Source organism: Mizuhopecten yessoensis, unplaced genomic scaffold, assembly GCF_002113885.1.
Source record: "Mizuhopecten yessoensis strain PY_sf001 unplaced genomic scaffold, ASM211388v2 scaffold9739, whole genome shotgun sequence".
In the NCBI taxonomy this organism is placed as follows: Eukaryota; Metazoa; Mollusca; class Bivalvia; order Pectinida; family Pectinidae; genus Mizuhopecten; species Mizuhopecten yessoensis.
The window spans coordinates 246,186-266,043 of NW_018408198.1; the positions used below are offsets into that span (position 1 = coordinate 246,186).

At 39.9% G+C, this 19,858-nt stretch overlaps 2 protein-coding genes across 3 annotated transcripts in view; one reads left to right on the top strand and one right to left on the bottom strand.

The window, feature by feature from the left end:
• LOC110458754 overlaps positions 1-2,045 on the bottom strand; it is a 3,523-nt gene extending 1,478 nt beyond the window's left edge. The window contains exon 1 of the mRNA XM_021510643.1: positions 385-2,045. Within this exon, the coding sequence (XP_021366318.1) occupies positions 385-1,564 (1,180 nt within the window). The 5' untranslated portion in view covers positions 1,565-2,045. The remainder of the gene's footprint in view (positions 1-384) is intronic.
• Positions 1-19,858, top strand: part of LOC110458755 (50S ribosomal protein L9-like) — a 58,256-nt gene that overhangs the window by 19,594 nt on the left and 18,804 nt on the right. Inside the window, exons 4-7 of one of the 2 annotated variants that reach the window (XM_021510646.1) lie at positions 12,981-13,105; positions 13,753-13,818; positions 15,144-15,245; positions 15,994-16,074. In XM_021510646.1, the coding sequence (XP_021366321.1) occupies positions 12,981-13,105; positions 13,753-13,818; positions 15,144-15,245; positions 15,994-16,074 (374 nt within the window). The remainder of the gene's footprint in view (positions 1-12,980; positions 13,106-13,752; positions 13,819-15,143; positions 15,246-15,993; positions 16,075-19,858) is intronic. The other variant, XM_021510647.1, reaches the window with a different exon arrangement.

A 19,858-nucleotide genomic window follows, 5' to 3' on the forward strand; every position in this document is an offset into this window, starting at 1 on the left:
TACGGTTAGTTTTCAGAAATTGTTTCCAGATGTTCAAAATTCAAAGTAAAGATGACTGGACAACATCCACGGGAAGGTGACCGGAAAGGTTTATTGTGGTGTTAAATGTTTCCACACCCTGTGGGTGTGACGTCATCAGAACCAAACACGGTCACGGATCTCATTCGCTTTGTATTATTTACAGATGTTTTGTGGTGAAACAATATCATTATTTAAATTCAAGTTTGTATCTTCAAACATTGTCCATCCGACATTGTTATGGTAAACAATTAGTCCAAATGATCAGCCCATTGTTGTATTGATTTTAAATTTCTTTCTAGTAAAGTTGAAAAACACGGATATAATTATTGTCATCCGTACCACCAGTAGAAGAGACAAAAAACCTGTCACCACCAACAGCTATTGCCTGTGGAGAGTCCATTCCTTCTGATGACGTCAGCAGCTCCCTGACGTGTGTCCCGGCCCCAGACATCTGTACGACGTTGTGTGAACTATTACCGCACACGTAGATGTTACCCTCCCTGTCCAGGTCTATTCCCCTAGCATCACTCACGACACCGACCTTCATCACATCCATGTGACGTTTGTCAGCTGACAGTCTAGACACCGCGACGTCCCCTGTAATGGTGTTACTGACACTGACGATTGTGTCTCCCTTTACTGGATCTTGTGTGAGGGTATAACAGCTGTTGTTATACTTATGTAACAACACAGCTGTTCCGTCCTGTGTCACACTGTATACCTCTCCTCCAATTGTACCCACGAGAAACCTCCCATCTGTATGTGTTATACCATAACAGTGTTTACCATTAGGCATGTTGATCTCGGACGACAGGGAGAGTTTTGAGTCCTCGACTTGCACGACACAGACACCACCACGACCGTAGACAGCGACCGCCACAGTGTTGTTGTTTACCAGACACAGGTCCAAGGGATATCCACGAATGACCAACTCGTCTAGGTACTGTCCTTTGTCTGTAAACAACCTCAGCTTCTTGTTGTTGTGATCACTAAGTACTATCTGTTCATTAGGAAGGTACACCACTCCACTTATCCAACATCTCTCTTTATCTGACGGAGTCTTTACGTTAAACTTCCCGATTTCTTTCACACGACGATCTGACAAAGGTACGGACAGGAAATCAAGATCACCAGGAAGACATCGGCGTTGTCTCTCGATTACAACCTTCCCCATCGCCTCATCACCAAGGGTTACTAGTCTGGGAACAATCTGATGCTTAATGCTGACGGACATGAAGGATGTGCTCATCTCCGTGACCAGGGCCTTACACGACTCCACTTCTGCCTGTCCTCTCTGATACAACACTATCGCCTCAATAGTGTCGTTTTCCTCTGCGGCGGTAACGGACGACTTCATGGTATTAACCATACTGTTCATCAGACGTTCACACTGTCGTGACGAGGCCTCCATATTCCTCTTCTCCTCTTTAAACAATGTAATTAACTTATCAGTGACGTCCTTCTGAAGTTTGTTCAGCTGTTCTTCGACACTTTGGCGTAGATCTTTGATGCTTTGCAGTGCGATTTCCTGATATTTAACCATGGTTAAAATCCTTCACTAATGACGTCATGGCCTGTACTCCTTTCTTCAGTGCCATCTCCATCTCTTCTAGTTGTGACACAGCTTTTAACTTCTGTAAATATTCAATCGCCGTTGTCACTTCATCACAACGTCTGTGGTCTTTGATCATACATATATTGCATCCGAGGCGTTTGTGGTCTTCACAGTACCAAATCAGTTTCTTGTCGTGTTGGTCACATTTAGGGACTGACTTTTCCTGTTTTGTCTTCCTGCTATCGTACCCAGTGATATCTAAGATATCACAATCATTGTGCATGATATCATGATGTTGTACCTTACAAGTCTCACAGAATTTCACGCCCATCGACTTGCACCAGAATTTCGCTAGATTTGTCAGGTCACCTTTTGTCTGGCATGGCTTGCAGTACAGTGGTTCAGACGAACGTTCCCTGAGCTTGATAAGATCCTGGATCACAGCATTAGTCGGGAACTGTTCTGCCCATTTGTCCTTCGACAATGTCACCTGACCCCTTCTCGTTATCAGAATCATACCCGACCCTTCCACGTTGTCAGAATCACAACAGACCACTTCCTCGTAACAAGAGTGACCCCCTTCCTAACAAGAGTGACCCCCTTCCCATCCTCGTTATATGACTGACACCCGACCTCTTCCTTGTTACCAGAAAGTCAACTCGACCCCTCCTCGTTATCAGAATAACACCTGACACCTCGTCGTTATCAGAATGATACCCGCCACCTCGCTGTTATGAGAATGACCTTCGGAGGGGTCGAGTTGACTTTCTGGTAACAAGGAAGAGGTCGGGTGTCAGTCATATAACGAGGATGGGAAGGGGGTCACTCTTGTTACGAGGAAGTGGTCTGTTGTGATTCTGATAACTAGGAGGGATTGGGTGTCATATGGATAATGAGGAGGGGGTCAGGTCTCATTCTGATAACGAGGAGGGGGCGGGTGTCATTTCGAAAGCAAGGAAGGGTCGGGGTCGGGTCGCATTCTGATAACAAGAAGGAGTCTGGTGTCATTCTGATAACGAGGAGGGGTCGGGTCTCATTCTGATAACAAGAAGGCGTCTGGTGTCATTCTGATAACGAGGAGGGGTCGGGTGTCATTCTAATATCGAGGAGGGGTCGGGTGTCATTCTGATAACGAGGAGGGGTCGTGTGTCATTCTTATATTGAGGAGGGGTCAGGTCACATTCTGATAACGAGGAGGGGGTGGGTGTCATATGTTGATAACAAGAAGGTGTCGGTTGTCATTCTGATAACGAGGAGGGGGACGGGTGTCATTCTGATAACGAGGTGTCTGATGTCAATCTGATTACGACGAGGGGATCAGTTGTCATTCCGATAATGAGAAGGGGTTTCGGTGCCATTCTGGTAACAAAAAGAGGCTGTGTGTCATTCTGATTACAAGGGGTCAGGTGTCATTCAGATTATGAGGAGGAATCGGGTGTCATTCTGATAATGAGGAAGGGTCTGGTATCATTCTGATAACAAGGATGGGATGGGGGTCACTCTCATTACGAGAAAAGGGTCTGTTGTCATTCTGACAACGTGGAAGGGTCGGGTATGATTCTGATAACGAGAAGGGGTCAGGTGTCATTCTCATAACAGCGAGGTGGCGGGTATCATTCTGATAACGACGAGGTGTCAGGTGTTATTCTGATAACGAGGAGGGGTCGAGTTGACTTTCTGGTAACAAGGAAGAGGTCGGGTGTCAGTCATATAACGAGGATGGGAAGGGGGTCACTCTTGTTACGAGGAAGTGGTCTGTTGTGATTCTGATAACTAGGAGGGATTGGGTGTCATATGGATAATGAGGAGGGGGTCAGGTCTCATTCTGATAACGAGGAGGGGGCGGGTGTCATTTCGAAAGCAAGGAAGGGTCGGGGTCGGGTCTCATTCTGATAACAAGAAGGCGTCTGGTGTCATTCTGATAACGAGGAGGGGTCGGGTCTCATTCTGATAACAAGAAGGCGTCTGGTGTCATTCTGATAACGAGGAGGGGTCGGGTGTCATTCTAATATCGAGGAGGGGTCGGGTGTCATTCTGATAACGAGGAGGGGTCGTGTGTCATTCTTATATTGAGGAGGGGTCAGGTCACATTCTGATAACGAGGAGGGGGTGGGTGTCATATGTTGATAACAAGAAGGTGTCGGTTGTCATTCTGATAACGAGGAGGGGGACGGGTATCATTCTGATAACAAGGATGGGATGGGGGTCACTCTCATTACGAGAAAAGGGTCTGTTGTCATTCTGACAACGTGGAGGGGTCGGGTATGATTCTGATAACGAGAAGGGGTCAGGTGTCATTCTCATAACAGCGAGGTGGCGGGTATCATTCTGATAACGATGAGGGGGACGGGTGTCATTCTGATAACGAGGTGTCTGATGTCAATCTGATTACGACGAGGGGATCAGTTGTCATTCCGATAATGAGAAGGGGTTTCGGTGCCATTCTGGTAACAAAAAGAGGCTGTGTGTCATTCTGATTACAAGGGGTCAGGTGTCATTCAGATTATGAGGAGGAATCGGGTGTCATTCTGATAATGAGGAAGGGTCTGGTATCATTCTGATAACAAGGATGGGATGGGGGTCACTCTCATTACGAGAAAAGGGTCTGTTGTCATTCTGACAACGTGGAGGGGTCGGGTATGATTCTGATAACGAGAAGGGGTCAGGTGTCATTCTCATAACAGCGAGGTGGCGGGTATCATTCTGATAACGATGAGGGGTCAGGTGTTATTCTGATAACGAGGAGGGGTTGAGTTGACTTTCTGGTAACAAGGAAGAGGTCGGGTGTCAGTCATATAACGAGGATGGGAAGGGGGTCACTCTTGTTACGAGGAAGTGGTCTGTTGTGATTCTGATAACTAGGAGGGATTGGGTGTCATATGGATAATGAGGAGGATTCGGGTGTCATTCTGATAACGAGAAGGAGTTCGGGTGTCATTCTGATAACGAAGAGGTGGCGGGTATCATTCTGATAACGAGGAGGGGTCAGGTGTCATTCTGATAACGAGGAGGGGTCAGATGTTATTCTGATTACGAGGAGGGGTCGGTGTTCTTTCTGATAACAAGGAAGAGGTTGGGTGTCAGTCATATAACGAGGATGGGAAGGGGGTCACTCTTGTTACGAGGAAGGGTTCTGTTGTGATTCTGATAACTAGGAGGGCTCGGGTGTCATATCGATAATGAGAAGGGGCCAGGTGTCAATCTGATAGCGAGGAAGGGGTGGGTGTCATTATGATAACGAGGATGGGGAGGGGATCACTCTTATTACAAGGAAGGGGTCGGTTGTCATTCTGATAACGTGGAGTCGGTTATTATTCTTATAATGAGAAAGGGTCAAGTGTCATTCTGATAACGTGGAGGGGTCAGGTATCATTCTGATAATGAGGAGGGGTCGGGTATCATTCTGATAATGAGGAGGGGTCAAGTGTCATTCTGATAACGAAGAGGTGGCGGGTATCATTCTGATAATGAGGAGGGGTCAAGTGTCATTCTGATAACGTGGAGGGGTCGGGTATCATTCTGATAACGAGGAGGGGTCAGGTGTCATTCTGATAATGAGGAGGGGTCGGGTGTCTTTCTGATAATGAGGAAGGGTTAGGTGTCATTCTGATAATGAGGAGGGGTCAGGTGTTATTCTGGTAACGTGAAAGGGTCGGGTATTATTCTTATAATGAGGAAGGGTCAGGTGTCATTCTGATAACGAAGAGGTGGCGGTTATCATTCTGATAACGAGGAGGGGTCAGGTGTTATTCTGATTACGAGGAGGGGTCGGGTCTACTTTCTGATAACAAGGAAGAGGTCGGGTGTCAGTCATATAATGAGGATGGGAAGGGGGTCACTCTCATTATAAGGAAGGGGTCTGTTCTCATTCTGATAACGAGGAAGTGGTCAGGTGCCATTCTGATAATGAGGAGGGGTTGGGTGTCATTCTGATAATGAGGAGGAGTCGGGTTCCTCGGGTGCCATTCTGATAATGAGGAGGGGTAGGGTGCCATTCTGATAATGATGAAGGGTAGGGTGCCATTCTGATAATGAGGAGGGGTTGGGTGTCATTCTGATAATGAGGAGGAGGCGGGTTCCTCGGGTGCCATTCTGATAATGAGGAGGGGTTGGGTGTCATTCTGATAATGAGGAGGGTTCGGGTGCCATTCTGATAACAAAGAGGGACGGTGTGTCATTCTGATTAGGAGGAGGGTTGGGGTGTCATTCTGATAATGAGGAGGGGGTGGGTATCATTCTGATTACGAGTAGGGGTCGGGTGTACTTTCTGATAACGAGGAAGAGGTCGGGTGTCAGTCAGATAATGATTAGTTTCACTGCCAGTAGTGTTTGTATATAAGAGGCTAACATCAATTATAGTTATACCCCCCCTAACTCCTCTCCTTCCCATGATTCTATAGTCTATCATTATAACGAGAACGTTTGAACTTCCAGTCAATCGTCTCTGACAATCTAGTGTGTCAATGATTTTTTATATACATTTACATGTATAGGAACACACTTCCATGTGTGTGATTTAAATTACCGTGACACATTTCAATCAATATAATGCTAACCAATTGATTTAAATGACCGTGACACATTTCAATCAATATAATGCTAACCCATTGATTTAAATGATCGTGACACATTTCAATCAACATAACGCTAACCCATTGATTTACATTTGAGTCTTAGTAATGAAGTCCGTTTAAAGTAGCACAGATCAAGAGGAGGCAATTATCTGTACTAATCGCCTGAAATAACACTATCAACACAAAGATATAGTCGCGTTTAAACATGTTATGAATTACAGAAGTTATACCAACTTTCGGTTTGTGTATATATCTAGTACAGCAAAGTTTTGTCGACAGTGTAGTGCATGTGAAATAGTAATATACAGATATAACCAAACATTGTTTGTGTAATTTACAGATGTGTACGTAACAGAACCACCTTAGTTCCTTACACTCACCCTTTGAATATCCAATATCGATACGGAAAGGACAGACTGGACTTCTATCGACAGGACACTTGTTTACACCTTGGACCGATCTCCAAAACAGGAAGTGTATAGAGCGGTGCTACTAATTACAGCCCGGTACAGCCCGGTAGTGATATGTAGACCGTCCGGGGGTTGTCTCCATTTTTACACAATTACAACTATATATTTTGCATTGTTTGTAACAACATGAATATAATGATCAAGAAATGGTGAAAATTAAATTTGAGCGAGTTATGACTATTTGAAATTAGTAACATCGCAACAGCCCACTGGAGAGCTAGAAGCCCCAACGTTTGTTATTTGCGATAAAACACCGCCCGGGCTTTCACCTGCGTGCTTAACTGGATTAAAACAAGTTATTCTTATAGCTTTAGGAACGGAAAATACAAAACTGAAGAAAATACGTTATTGTAATTTGAAGTTAACCAGTACTGCAGGACTTGTTATTTACAATATTAGGACCGCCCGGGCATTACTCTGTAAAGTCAATTTAGTTAAAGTACTCTACTCGGGTTAATTAATGAATAAGAAATAAAACAAAAAAGATGGTGTTAACATATCTTCATTATAAACAGATTTTTGCTGATCTAACTTTAGATACTTCGCTACATTACGCTGAAGCTTGTATCACGCGTGTTATTTGCAGCATCGGGACCGCCCGGGATTTCATCTTTATAGTGAAGTCAATTAAAACAATTTCTGTGTTAAGATGTGAGTGTGAATAACAGAATGCTGAAACAAATATTAGAATATGTAAATTATTGGCAGAGTTTTGGTGTTTTGAAATTGTATATATTCCTGAACCATACGCTATACATTAGCTGACATCACGCGTGTTATTTGTAATATCGGGGTCGCCAGGGTTTTCATCTTTATTGTTAGCCAAACTAAAACTGTAAGATCGTTTAGTTGATGATGTATATATATATAACACTAGTGAAAAAATAGGAAAATATGTTAATTATTGGCACAGTCATGTTATTTTGAAATTAGTTACTTCTCAACCATACATTGTCTAACACCGGATTCGCCCGGGCCTTCACCAGTATCATTGGCTCAACTAAAACTCTTCAGTTGTTTATTGACCAAATCGGAAACTTGAGTCGTGAGGACATATTTATTGGCAGAGTTATGATGTTACGCTAATATATTGAGCTGAAATTGTTCGTGTTATTTAATATCGGGACCGCCCGGGCTTAAAAACATATTTTGGTTTCAACATGATTTCACACTTTCTTCAACTAAGTAATCTTTACACAATAAGCTTCATGTTTGGTTAGGAGAACATGGGGGTACTGTCCCAGGTAAAATCCCGTCGGCCGGGACGGCATAATCAAAGTAATGGCTTTCGTGCCGGGTTCAAGCCAAGTTAAATGAAGACAGCGTATTGAAAAATGAAATATAAAAAGCATTGAATATCTTTTGGAACATTGAAGCCAAGTTAAATGAAGACAGCGTATTGAAAAATGAAATATAAAAAGCATTGAATATCTTTTGGAACATTAGATAAATGTTAATTTACAAGCAGTACGACTCAATACAAATTGAATGTCACGGTATAAGTACACAGGTGTCTTTAACAGTAAGCTGCGTGTCCTGTGTAGGGATAACTGTATATATATTGTAATCACTGGTCAGATCGGTGCCAACACTTATGTTCACAATTCTTGTCCTCAGACGGCAAACATTTCACAAGTATTTCCTTTTGTTGTACATTAGTGTGAAGTTTGTATTCCCGGACTGCAGTACCTCTGTGTTCAGTGCGACTAAATACTTAATGTATAGCATTTCACGAACCGTTTACAGTTAGACACTTCTGGTTAGATTACATAGACCTGCAGCCAACACGAAACATTTTTATCACGATATTACAAGATTTAATCCCTTTTCAAAACTGTAAATATTTTTAAATTTCTTGACTACCTGAAGACTGTTGATCTGTTTTTAATCGTTTGGTGGACCTAATGACCTCTTCTGTGGTGATGGGCCATTCATAATGTAGAACTAATATCAAATTACATGTACTTCATTCAGAGACTATCTATATAGATATAGTCTATATATGAATTAAATGTATAACCATCCAGTGTAAATTAAGCTAATTACCGGTAACATCTATGTTTACCCAGTGTAAATTTTCCCCTTCACCAGTAAACTCTATAACCACCCAGTGTAGATTTAAACTTAAATTTAAAACTTAAAATTATAAAATAAACTGAAGGTTCTTCCCTTCGAGCTACGATACTGTTAAATGAAGACAGCGACTTTATGTAACATACTTTTACGATAGTTTTACATTGATTTCTAGTAAATGGGCTAGACAACAAAATCTCACGTATGTACATGTTCATGGTAACGCAAATGTGTCATATTTCTTTCATCAGGATCTATGAATATTTTACGAAGAATTGAACCCTTTCAGTAAGACCGTATGATCTTACCAACCTTATACACCATGCCCATATACACCACAGCCTATTTCCCCAGGGTCAATGTTGTACAATGTTGTCATTTTTCTTTCATCTTGATACTGGTAGAGCTGGGAATTGTATATAGTAGTAACAGTATTATTTTAGTCCCTCACAGATTCTGGTAGAGCAGGGGATTGTATATAGTGGCAGCAGTATTAATTTTTCCCTCACAGATACTGATAGAGCTGGGGATTGTATATAGTGGTAACAGTATCAATGTTTTCCCTCACAGATACTGGTAGAGGTGGAGATTGTATATAGTGGTAACAGTATCAATTTTGTCCCTCACAGATACTGGTAGAGCTGGAGATTGTATACAGTGGTAACAGTATCAATTTTGTCCCTCACAGATACTGGTAGAGGTGGAGATTGTATATAGTAGTAATAGTATTAATTTTGTCCCTCACAGATACTGTTAGAGCTGGGGATTGTATATAGTGGTAACAGTATTAATTTTGTCCCTAACAGATACTGGTAGAGCAGGGTATTGTATATAGTGGTAATATTATTAATTTTGTCCCTCACAGATACTGGTAGAGCTGGGGATGGTATATAATGGTAACAGGGTTCATTTTGTCTCTCACAGATACCGGTAGAGCAAGAGATTGTATATAGTTGTAACAGTATTATTTTAGTCCCTCACAGATACTGGTTGAGCAGGAGATTGTATAAAGTAGTAACAGTATTATTTTTGTCCCTCACAGACTCTGGTAGAGCTGGGGATTGTATATAGTGGTAACAGTATTAATTTTTTCCCTCACAGATAATGATAGAGCTGGGGATTGTATATAGTGGTAACAGTATTAACTTTGTCTCGCACAGATACTGGTAGAGCTGGGGATTGTATATAGTGGTAAAAGTATTAAATCTGTCCCTCACAGATACTGGTAGAGCTGGGGATTGTATATAGTGGTAACAGTATTAATTTTTTCCCTCACAGATACTGATAGAGCTGGGGATTGTATATAGTGGTAACAGTATTAATTTTGTCCCTCACCTATACTGGTAGAGCTGGGGATTGTATATAGTGGTAAAAGTATTAAATCTGTCCCTCACAGATACTGGTAGAGCTGGGGATGGTATATAATGGTAACAGGGTTCATTTTGTCTCTCACAGATACCGGTAGAACTTGGGATTGTATATAGGGGTAACAGTATTAATTTTGTCTCTCACAGATACTGGTAGAGCTGGGGATAGTACATTGTGGTAACAGTATTAATTTTGTATCTCACTGATACTGGTAGAGCTGGGGATGGTATATAATGGCAACAGGGTTCATTTTGTCTCTCACTGATACCGGTAGAACTTGGGATTGTATATAGGGGTAACATTATTAATTTTGTCTCTCACAGAAACTGGTAGAGCTGGGGATTGTATATTGTGGTAACAGTATTAATTTTGTTCCTCACCTATAGTGGTAGAGCTGGGGTTTGTATGCAGTGGTAACAGTATTAATTTTGTCTCAAACAGATACTGGTAGATCTCGGGATTGTATATAGTGGTAACTGTATTAATTTTGTCCCTCACCTATACTGGTGGAGCTGGGGTTTGTATGCAGTGGTAACAGTATTAATTTTGTCTCAAACAGATACTGGTAGATCTGGGGATTGTATATAGTGGGAACAGTATTAATTTTGTCCCTCACCTATACTGGTGGAGCTGGGGTTTGTATGCAGTGGTAACAGTATTAATTTTGTTCCTCACCTATAGTGGTAGAGCTGGGGTTTGTATGCAGTGGTAACAGTATTAATTTTGTATCTCACTGATACTGGTAGAGCTGGGGATGGTATATAATGGTAACAGGGTTCAGTTTGTCTCTCACAGATACCGGTAGAACTTGGGATTGTATATAGTGGTAACTGTATTAATTTTGTCCCTCACCTATACTGGTAGGGCTGGGGTTTGTATGCAGTGGTAACAGTATTAATTTTGTATCTCACTGATACTGGTAGAGCTGGGGATGGTATATAATGGTAACAGGGTTCATTTTGTCTCTCACAGATACCGGTAGAACTGGGGATTGTATATAGGGGTAACATTATTAATTTTGTCTCTCACAGACACTGGTAGACCTGGGGATTGTATATAGTGGTAATAGTATTAATTTTGTCCCTCACAGATACTGGTAGAGCTGGGGTTTGTATGCAGTGGTAACAGTATTAATTTTGTCTCAAACAGATACTGGTAGATCTGGGGATTGTATATAGTGGTAACAGTATTAATTTTGTCCCTCACCTATACTGGTAGAGCTGGGGATTGTATGCAGTGGTAACAGTATTAATTTTGTCTCTCACAGACACTGGTAGAGCTGGGGATTGTATATAGTTGTAATAGTATTAATTTTGGTTCTCACAGACACTGGTAGAGCAGGGGATTGTATATAGTGGTAACAGGATTAACTTTGTCTCTCACAGACACTGGTAGAGCTGGGGATTGTATATAGTGGTAACAGTATTAATTTTGTCCCTCACAGATACTGGTAGAGCTGGGGATTGTATATAGTGGTAACAGTTTAAACTTTGTCTCTCACAGACACTGGTAGAGCTGGGGATTGTATATAGTGGTAACAGTATTAATTTTGTCTCTCACAGATACTGGTAGAGCTGGGGATTGTATATAGTGGTAACAGTATTAATTTTGTCTCTCACAGATACTGGTAGAGCTGGGGATTGTATATAGTGGTAACAGTATTAATTTTGTCTCTCACAGATACTGGTAGAGCTGGGGATTGTATATAGTGGTAACAGTATTAATTTTGTCTCTCACAGATACTGGTAGAGCTGGGGATTGTATATAGTGGTAACAGTATTAATTTTGTCTCTCACAGATACTGGTAGAGCTGGGGATTGTATATAGTGGTAACAGTATTAATTTTGTCTCTCACAGATACTGGTAGAGCTGGGGATTGTATATAGTGGTAACAGTATTAATTTTGTCTCTCACAGATACTGGTAGAGCTGGGGATTGTATATAGTGGTAACAGTATTAATTTTGTCTCTCACAGATACTGGTAGAGCTGGGGATTGTATATAGTGGTAACAGTATTAATTTTGTCTCTCACAGATACTGGTAGAGCTGGGGATTGTATATAGTGGTAACAGTATTAATTTTGTCTCTCACAGATACTGGTAGAGCTGGGGATTGTATATAGTGGTAACAGTATTAATTTTGTCTCTCACAGATACTGGTAGAGCTGGGGATTGTATATAGTGGTAACAGTATTAATTTTGTCCCTCACAGATACTGGTAGAGCTGGGGATTGTATATTGTGGTAACAGTATTAATTTTGTCCCTCACCTATACTGGTAGAGCTGGGGTTTGTATGCAGTGGTAACAGTATTAATTTTGTCTCTCTCAGATACTGGTAGATCTGGGGATTGTATATAGTGGTAACAGTATTAATTTTGTCCCTCACAGATACTGGTAGAGCTGGGGATAGTATATTGTGGTAACAGTATTAATTTTGTCCCTCACCTATACTGGTAGAGCTGGGGTTTGTATGCAGTGGTAACAGTATTAATTTTGTCTCTCACAGATACTGGTAGATCTGGGGATTGTATATAGTGGTAACAGTATTAATTTTGTCCCTCACCTATACTGGTAGAGCTGGGGATTGTATGCAGTGGTAACAGTATTAATTTTGTCTCTCACAGATACTGGTAGATCTGGGGATTGTATATAGTGGTAACAGTATTAATTTTGTCCCTCACCTATACTGGTAGAGCTGGGGATTGTATGCAGTGGTAACAGTATTAATTTTGTCTCTCACAGATACTGGTAGATCTGGGGATTGTATATAGTGGTAACAGTATTAATTTTGTCCCTCACAGATACTGGTATAGCTGGGGATTGTATATAGTGGTAACAGTATTAATTTTGTCTCTCACAGATACTGGTAGATCTGGAGGTCGTATATAGTGGTAACAGTATTAATTTTGTCTCTGACAGATACCGGTAGAGCTGGAGATGTATTATATCTCGATCAATCTCTATTTTACCACAAATTGTTTCCTATGGAGCAAGCGGTATTTGCAACTGAAGCAAACCTGGAACTCTATGATGACCTGATAAAGGTAACTGACGAAAGTTAAGGTGTCTGATGTGTTAGATAAATGAATTCTTATATTACGATGTTAATCAAACACCCTGTATGACATCATAATACTGCCTCAGTGTGTCAGGCGATATTTTGTCGTTATATAAGGTTTTTTAGATGCAAAGACAGAAAGATGAAATATGAAATGTAAGAAAAATTGAAAAAGTGACAAATATGTCTGATATTCTGAGATATGGAAAATAAGTTGTGAGTTATTATATCGAAAATGTTTTAGTGTTACTTTGTACATTTAATTGCTTTAGAGTCATTCTATATATTCAATGTATTACACATATATATCAATATTCTTTGTTCAAAGACAGTCTATACGAGGTTTATAATACATATATTAACTTCAGAAGCTACCGTTTACTTTAGATGTATTGGACAGTTTTAAATCTAGAGACATGGACTTTATTTATTTGTTAGAATGGGGTTTGGATGGAAAGTAAACATGACTTTCACAAAGTCTGCTGTATTTCACAAGTCAACATCTCTTTCACAAGATCTGATGTATTTCACAAGTCAACATCTCTTTCACAAGATTTGCTGTGTTCCACTGTGAATTAAACTTCTGTTGTCGTTTTCTCCCATTGAACTACTGTATGATGTTCTCTTTTTCAGAAGCAAGGCCTGCACGCTAAGAAAGCTAAAGAAAAACAGCAGTCAGTTATTGTTAGAGCAGAACAGGTAAGCACACAGTTGTCTACCCCTTGCTTCAATGAACTGAATCATTATACGCCCGTCGAATTTCGACGGACGTATTATGGTATAGCGTTTGCGTCCGTCCGTCCGTCCGTCGTTCCGTCCGCCCGTATGGTTAAAGTTTAGGTGCAAGTTTGTTCAGTGGTGTACAGTTCAGTTAGATCATGTGTTATTGTCCTCATGTTTGGCATGAATGTTCATGTGGGGTCTAAGGGACAATATGAATTTAATTTAACAAACAAAAATCATTCGATAGGGTCAGACGGGCGTATAATGCATCCGTTTGCGATGCTCTTGTTTCTCTTGAAACTGTGATCAATTTGTTGAGCTGATGGTATGGTGTGTTGTCCATTTTCTGTCAACTTTTTCTTCAAACGACTTCTTCTTAAGGACAGGAAGACCTACAGCCGTGATATTTGGCCAGTAGGTACCTAGGGAAGAGTGCTTTAAAGTTTCCACAAATAAATGACCTTGACCTACTTCCAAGGTCACAGGGTTCAAAAATTGTAAATCATTTAAACAACTTCTTCTGACAAACCAAGAGGCATAGAGCAATGCTATTTGGCCTGTATGTACCTGGGACAGAGTGCTATAAACTTTCCATAAATGATCTTGACCTACTTTCAAGATTACAATGGTCAAATATGCAAAAAAACTTTAAACAACTTTTTGTGCAATAACCAGGAGGCACAGTGTAATAATATTTAAGTACCTAGAGCTTTCCTCAAATAAATGACCTTGACCTACTTTTGAGGTCACAAGAATAAAAAGTGTTGAAAACCTTTAAACAACTTTTTCTGAATAACCAGGAGGCTCAGAGTACTGATACCTGGTCAGATGGTACCTGGGACAGAGTCATACAAAGTTTCCTGAAATAAATTACCTTGGCCTACTTTCGTGGTCACAGGGCTCAAATATGTAATAAAATTGTTTTAAACAACTTCTTATTTACCAGGAGGCCAAGAGAAATGATACTTGGCCAGTAGGCACCTGGCATGAATTGCTATAAAGTTTCAACTAATAAATGACCTTGACCTACTTTCAGTCACAGGGGTTAAATATGTAAATACAAGCCCTCTTGGCCTCTTGTTTAATTTTTAGCACAAGTGTCATTAAACCTTACATCAAAACCAGCTACAATGCAATCTTGTTATACTGCCACTATTTTACAATAAAACCAAATTCTACCTCAAACAAGAGATATAGCATCTGTCTCAAGCTAACATAAAATCCATCTCCATCTAATATTATTCCATGAAAATTTCAAAATATGAAATTCACATGTCTACATTTTCATGTTTTACTTGTAGACCGCAAATGATCTGACAGGGATGCGTCTGCCCATTGCCATGAGTAAGGCTACCGACATCGTGCTGACGCCGACACATGTGATGGTTGCTCTCTGGAAGGCGGTAAGCAACTGATCAGAAAATTATATGAATGTTTCCTCATGTTACTGTAAACCCGGCAATTTGGGCCAAGTCAGATAGTCTCCCATTCACCGGTAAAATCTATCACCACCAACTGTAAGTTTTGCCCTTCACATCGATGACAATATATAGTATGCTGTGAAATAATATTCAATGTCATAATGAATTTACCCTTATTATGGACGGCTAAATTACCCTTATTATGGAGGACTAAATTACCCTTATAATGGAGGGCTAAATTACCCTTATTATGGAGGGCTAAATTACCCTTTTATGCAGGGCTAAAAAGGCGGTTTAATATGTGGTGACAGTATATTTTACCATCGACCATAATCTACATTGTTTAAAAAATAATTAACATGTAAATGTATAATGGTGGAATATGTAACAAGGATGAGTAAATGTTTGAAAGTTAATTAGCATGTAAGGGCTTAATTGGTGAACATGTTTCGAGGGAAAGACTAATTAAACAACGTTAACACTACTTTTATCTTAGTTCATTATTTATGTTTCATACAAACATTTATTGATTATACCTATTCTATTACATCAAAATTGAACATACTTTGCTGTTGTTTCTTCCTCAGTGTCAGTTTAATAATCAGTGTCAGTAATAAACCATGTAATCTAGATCATTCAATAATTTCAATATCATAGCAGTTCTGTTGTGTGAGCAACATAAATGATTCTCATCTCTCATGTATTGAACTTTTGGTTTGAACTTTGACAGGGGATAGAAGCGACGGAAAGTTCCATCACAATGCCAGAGGAACCAGTCACGGGGGAAGAGGAGTTCACACTTTCATTGAGGGTACATATCACACCTATATCTTTTTTTTAGGGCCGACATAATTTAAGCCATGTTTTCCCCAATTCACAGGGGAATAGGAGTTTTACCTATCATTAACACTACATATCACACTTATAGTAGGTGTTTTTGGTACATTGAGGGCCAAGAGAATTGAAGCTGTATTTTCCCCAATTCACTGCGTATTTTGCCAAAATTGCGGAAAAAAAAAATACCACCCCCCCTCCATCAACCCAAACAAAAATCAAAATGTCATGATCAAAACAAAATACCTCATTTTTCTCAAATTTGTGCAAATGCTGCAAACGTTTACAAATAAAAAAGCACAGGCCCTTATGGCGAGACTGTAATAATATCAATGACTTATATTGTAGGTTCACAGCCCTTTGTATGTCCCTACAACAAGGGAGTTGAGGCGGCGTTACTTGTTTACTATTTTCCTGTCCATTTGTATGATATCCTGGATACACTTTGGGTTTAGCACCATGTATCCAATACTTATAGTCAAACAGTCATACAAATTAATGTGTGGATGTTGTAAAGGAGTAACTTGACACATTAGCGAGTCATATTTTAGAGTATGTCTTTGAAGTGCCTCCAACCAAACACTAGGCTATTAATAATTGAAGTAAATAGACTATATTAATTGAAATGGTAAAATCTATGATATTCTAGTTACATGTATTATTTTCCGTGAACATGTATTAAATGGTTCTAGTATTCTCCTGTTAATTCGAACATATACTACATCTTCTCTATAATACTCTCTCTATATATATATGTGTGTATATATGAATGTGTGAAAATGTGTATATAGACTTTGGGTTTAGCGCCATGTATCCAATACTTATAGTCAAACAGTCATCAACATCCATGTGTGGATGTTGTAGAGGAGTAACTTGACACATCAATGAGTCATACTTATAGTCAAACAGTCATACAAATTAATGTGTGGATGTTGTAGAGGGGTAACTTAACACATCAGTGAGTCATACTTTAGAGAAATGCATTTGGATGTTTTCACCTTCTGATTTCAAGAAATGTTAAGTTGAAATGGAAATGGTAATAAAACATGTTCATGTTGGTACATTTTTGAGTTTCAGGCGCATATCTCAAAAAGTATTACAGATTGTTTTTCAAGTACTTCTTAACTGTCAGATCTTCTTAAGAACTATTAATCTATAAATTATAGCTATGTATTGGTTTGTTCCACAGATCAATGACGAGTACACAGCACCCTTTACCGGAGTCATTTACCGAGTATCCAAAGACAGTGACCATCTCATTCCCAGCGGGTTTGACGGCTTCCTCAAGCGAACGTCAGAAACGAAAAAAGGTGCTGATGTAAAAACTGATGAGAATACAGATAAAACCTGACAATCATAAGGACCGGGACAGAAATATTCATAGTGACAAGGGTTATAGTGAAGATTACAGTGATGATGTCATTTTAATGAGTGTTAAAGTCAAGTTTGTGTATTTAGTGAGATCATTAAAAGGATATATTAAATAAAAAGATATTTAAAGGAATCTGTGTTACATGTTCTGGGAATCTGACAATCATAAGGACCGGGACAGAAATATTCATAGTGACAAGGGTTATAGTGAAGATTACAGTGATGATGTCATTTTAATGAGTGTTAAAGTCAAGCTTGTGTATTTAGTGAGATCATTAAAAGGATATATTAAATAAAAAGATATTTAAAGGAATCTGTGTTACATGTTCTGGTTAGAGCGCCCTTCCGGAGGGTCCTGTGTTCAAGCCCTGGTCTGGTCATTGCATTTCTCTTCTCCTGCCCAACTTGGCAGCGACAACCCAGGGATCAAACCCCCAATCTCGGACTTCCTGGACGGACCCTCTACCACTGAGCAAAAAGGCAGGATCGCGGGTTTGATAACCCCGTTGGAAGCAGACTACTCTCTTACCTATTATAATTATACACACACCTCCCTTAATAAGGAGTATATAGCAATCGCTTTCTTAGTACATCCATAGAGTATTATATCTGATTAGAATCTGGTAATCATTGGTCAAGGTTAAAGGGTCAAAGGTCAGGGACAAAACGGAATGCGAGTATAATCCACTGCTCACACTATTGTTAAAATATTGTTAAAATACTTAGAACGTCCCAAGCTTACCTGGATATAATTACAGTTCTACTACGTCACAAGCTTACATGGATATAATTACAGTTCTAGTACGTCCCAAGCTTACCTGGATATAATTACAGTTCTAGTACGTCCCAAGCTTACTTGGATATAATTACAGTTCTAGTACATCCCAAGCTTACCTGGATATAATTACAGTTCTAGTACGTCCCAAGCTTATCTGGATATAATTACAGTTCTTGTACGTCCCAAGCTTACTTGGATATAATTACAGTTCAAGTACATCCCAAGCTTACCTGGATATAAGTACAGTTCTAGTAGGGCACAAGCTTACCTGGATATAATTTCAGTTCTAGTACGTCCAAAGCTTTCCGAGATATAATTACAGTTCTGGTACGTCCCATGCTTACCTGGATATAATTATAGTTCTAGTACGTCCGAAGCTTACCTGGATATAATTATAGTTCTAGTCCGTCCCAAGCTTACCTGGATATGATTACAGTTCTAGTACATCCCACGCTTACCTGGATATAATTACAGTTCTGGTACGTCCCATGCTTACCTGGATATAATTATAGTTCTAGTACGTCCCAAGCCTACCTGGATATAATTACAGTTCTACTACGTCACAAGCTTACATGGATATAATTACAGTTCTAGCACGTCCCAAGCTTACCTGGATTAAATTACAGTTCTGGTACGTCCCATGCTTACCTGGATATAATTATAGTTCTAGTCCGTCCCAAGCTTACCTGGATATGATTACAGTTCTAGTAGGTCCCAAGCTTACCTAGATATAATTACAGTTCTAGTACGTCCCTTACCTAGATATAATTACAGTTCTGGTACGTCCCAAGCTTACCTGGATTTAATTACAGTTCTAGTACGTCCGAAGCTTACCTGGATATAATTAGAGTTCTAGTACGTCCAAAGCTTTCCGAGATATAATTACAGTTCTGGTACGTCCCAAGCTTACCTGGATATAATTACAGTTCTAGTACGTCCAAAGCTTACCTAGATATAATTACAGTTCTGGTACGTCCCAAGCTTACCTGGATATAATTATAGTTCTAGTACGTCCCAAGCTTACCTGGATATAATTACAGTTCTGGCACGTCCCAAGCTTACCTGGATTTATTTACCATTCTGGCACGTCCCAACCTTACCTGGATTTATTTACCATTCTGGCACGTCCCAAGCTTACCTGGATATAATTACAGTTCTAGTACGTCCCAAGCTTACATGGATATAATTACAGTTCTGGTATGTCCCAAGCTTACCTAGATATAATTACAGTTCTAGTAGGTCCCAAGCTTACCTAGATATAATTACAGTTCTAGTACGTTCCAAGCTTACCTGGATATAATTACAGTTCTAGTACGTCACAAGCTTACCTGGATATAATTACAGTTCTAGTAGGGCACAAGCTTACCTGGATATAATTACAGTTCTAGTAGGGCACAAGCTTACCTGGATATAATTACAGTTCTAGTAGGGCACAAGCTTACCTGGATATAATTACAGTTCTAGTAGGGCACAAGCTTACCTGGATATAATTACAGTTCTAGTAGGGCACAAGCTTACCTGGATATAATTACAGTTCTAGTAGGGCACAAGCTTACCTGGATATAATTACAGTTCTAGTAGGGCACAAGCTTACCTGGATATAATTACAGTT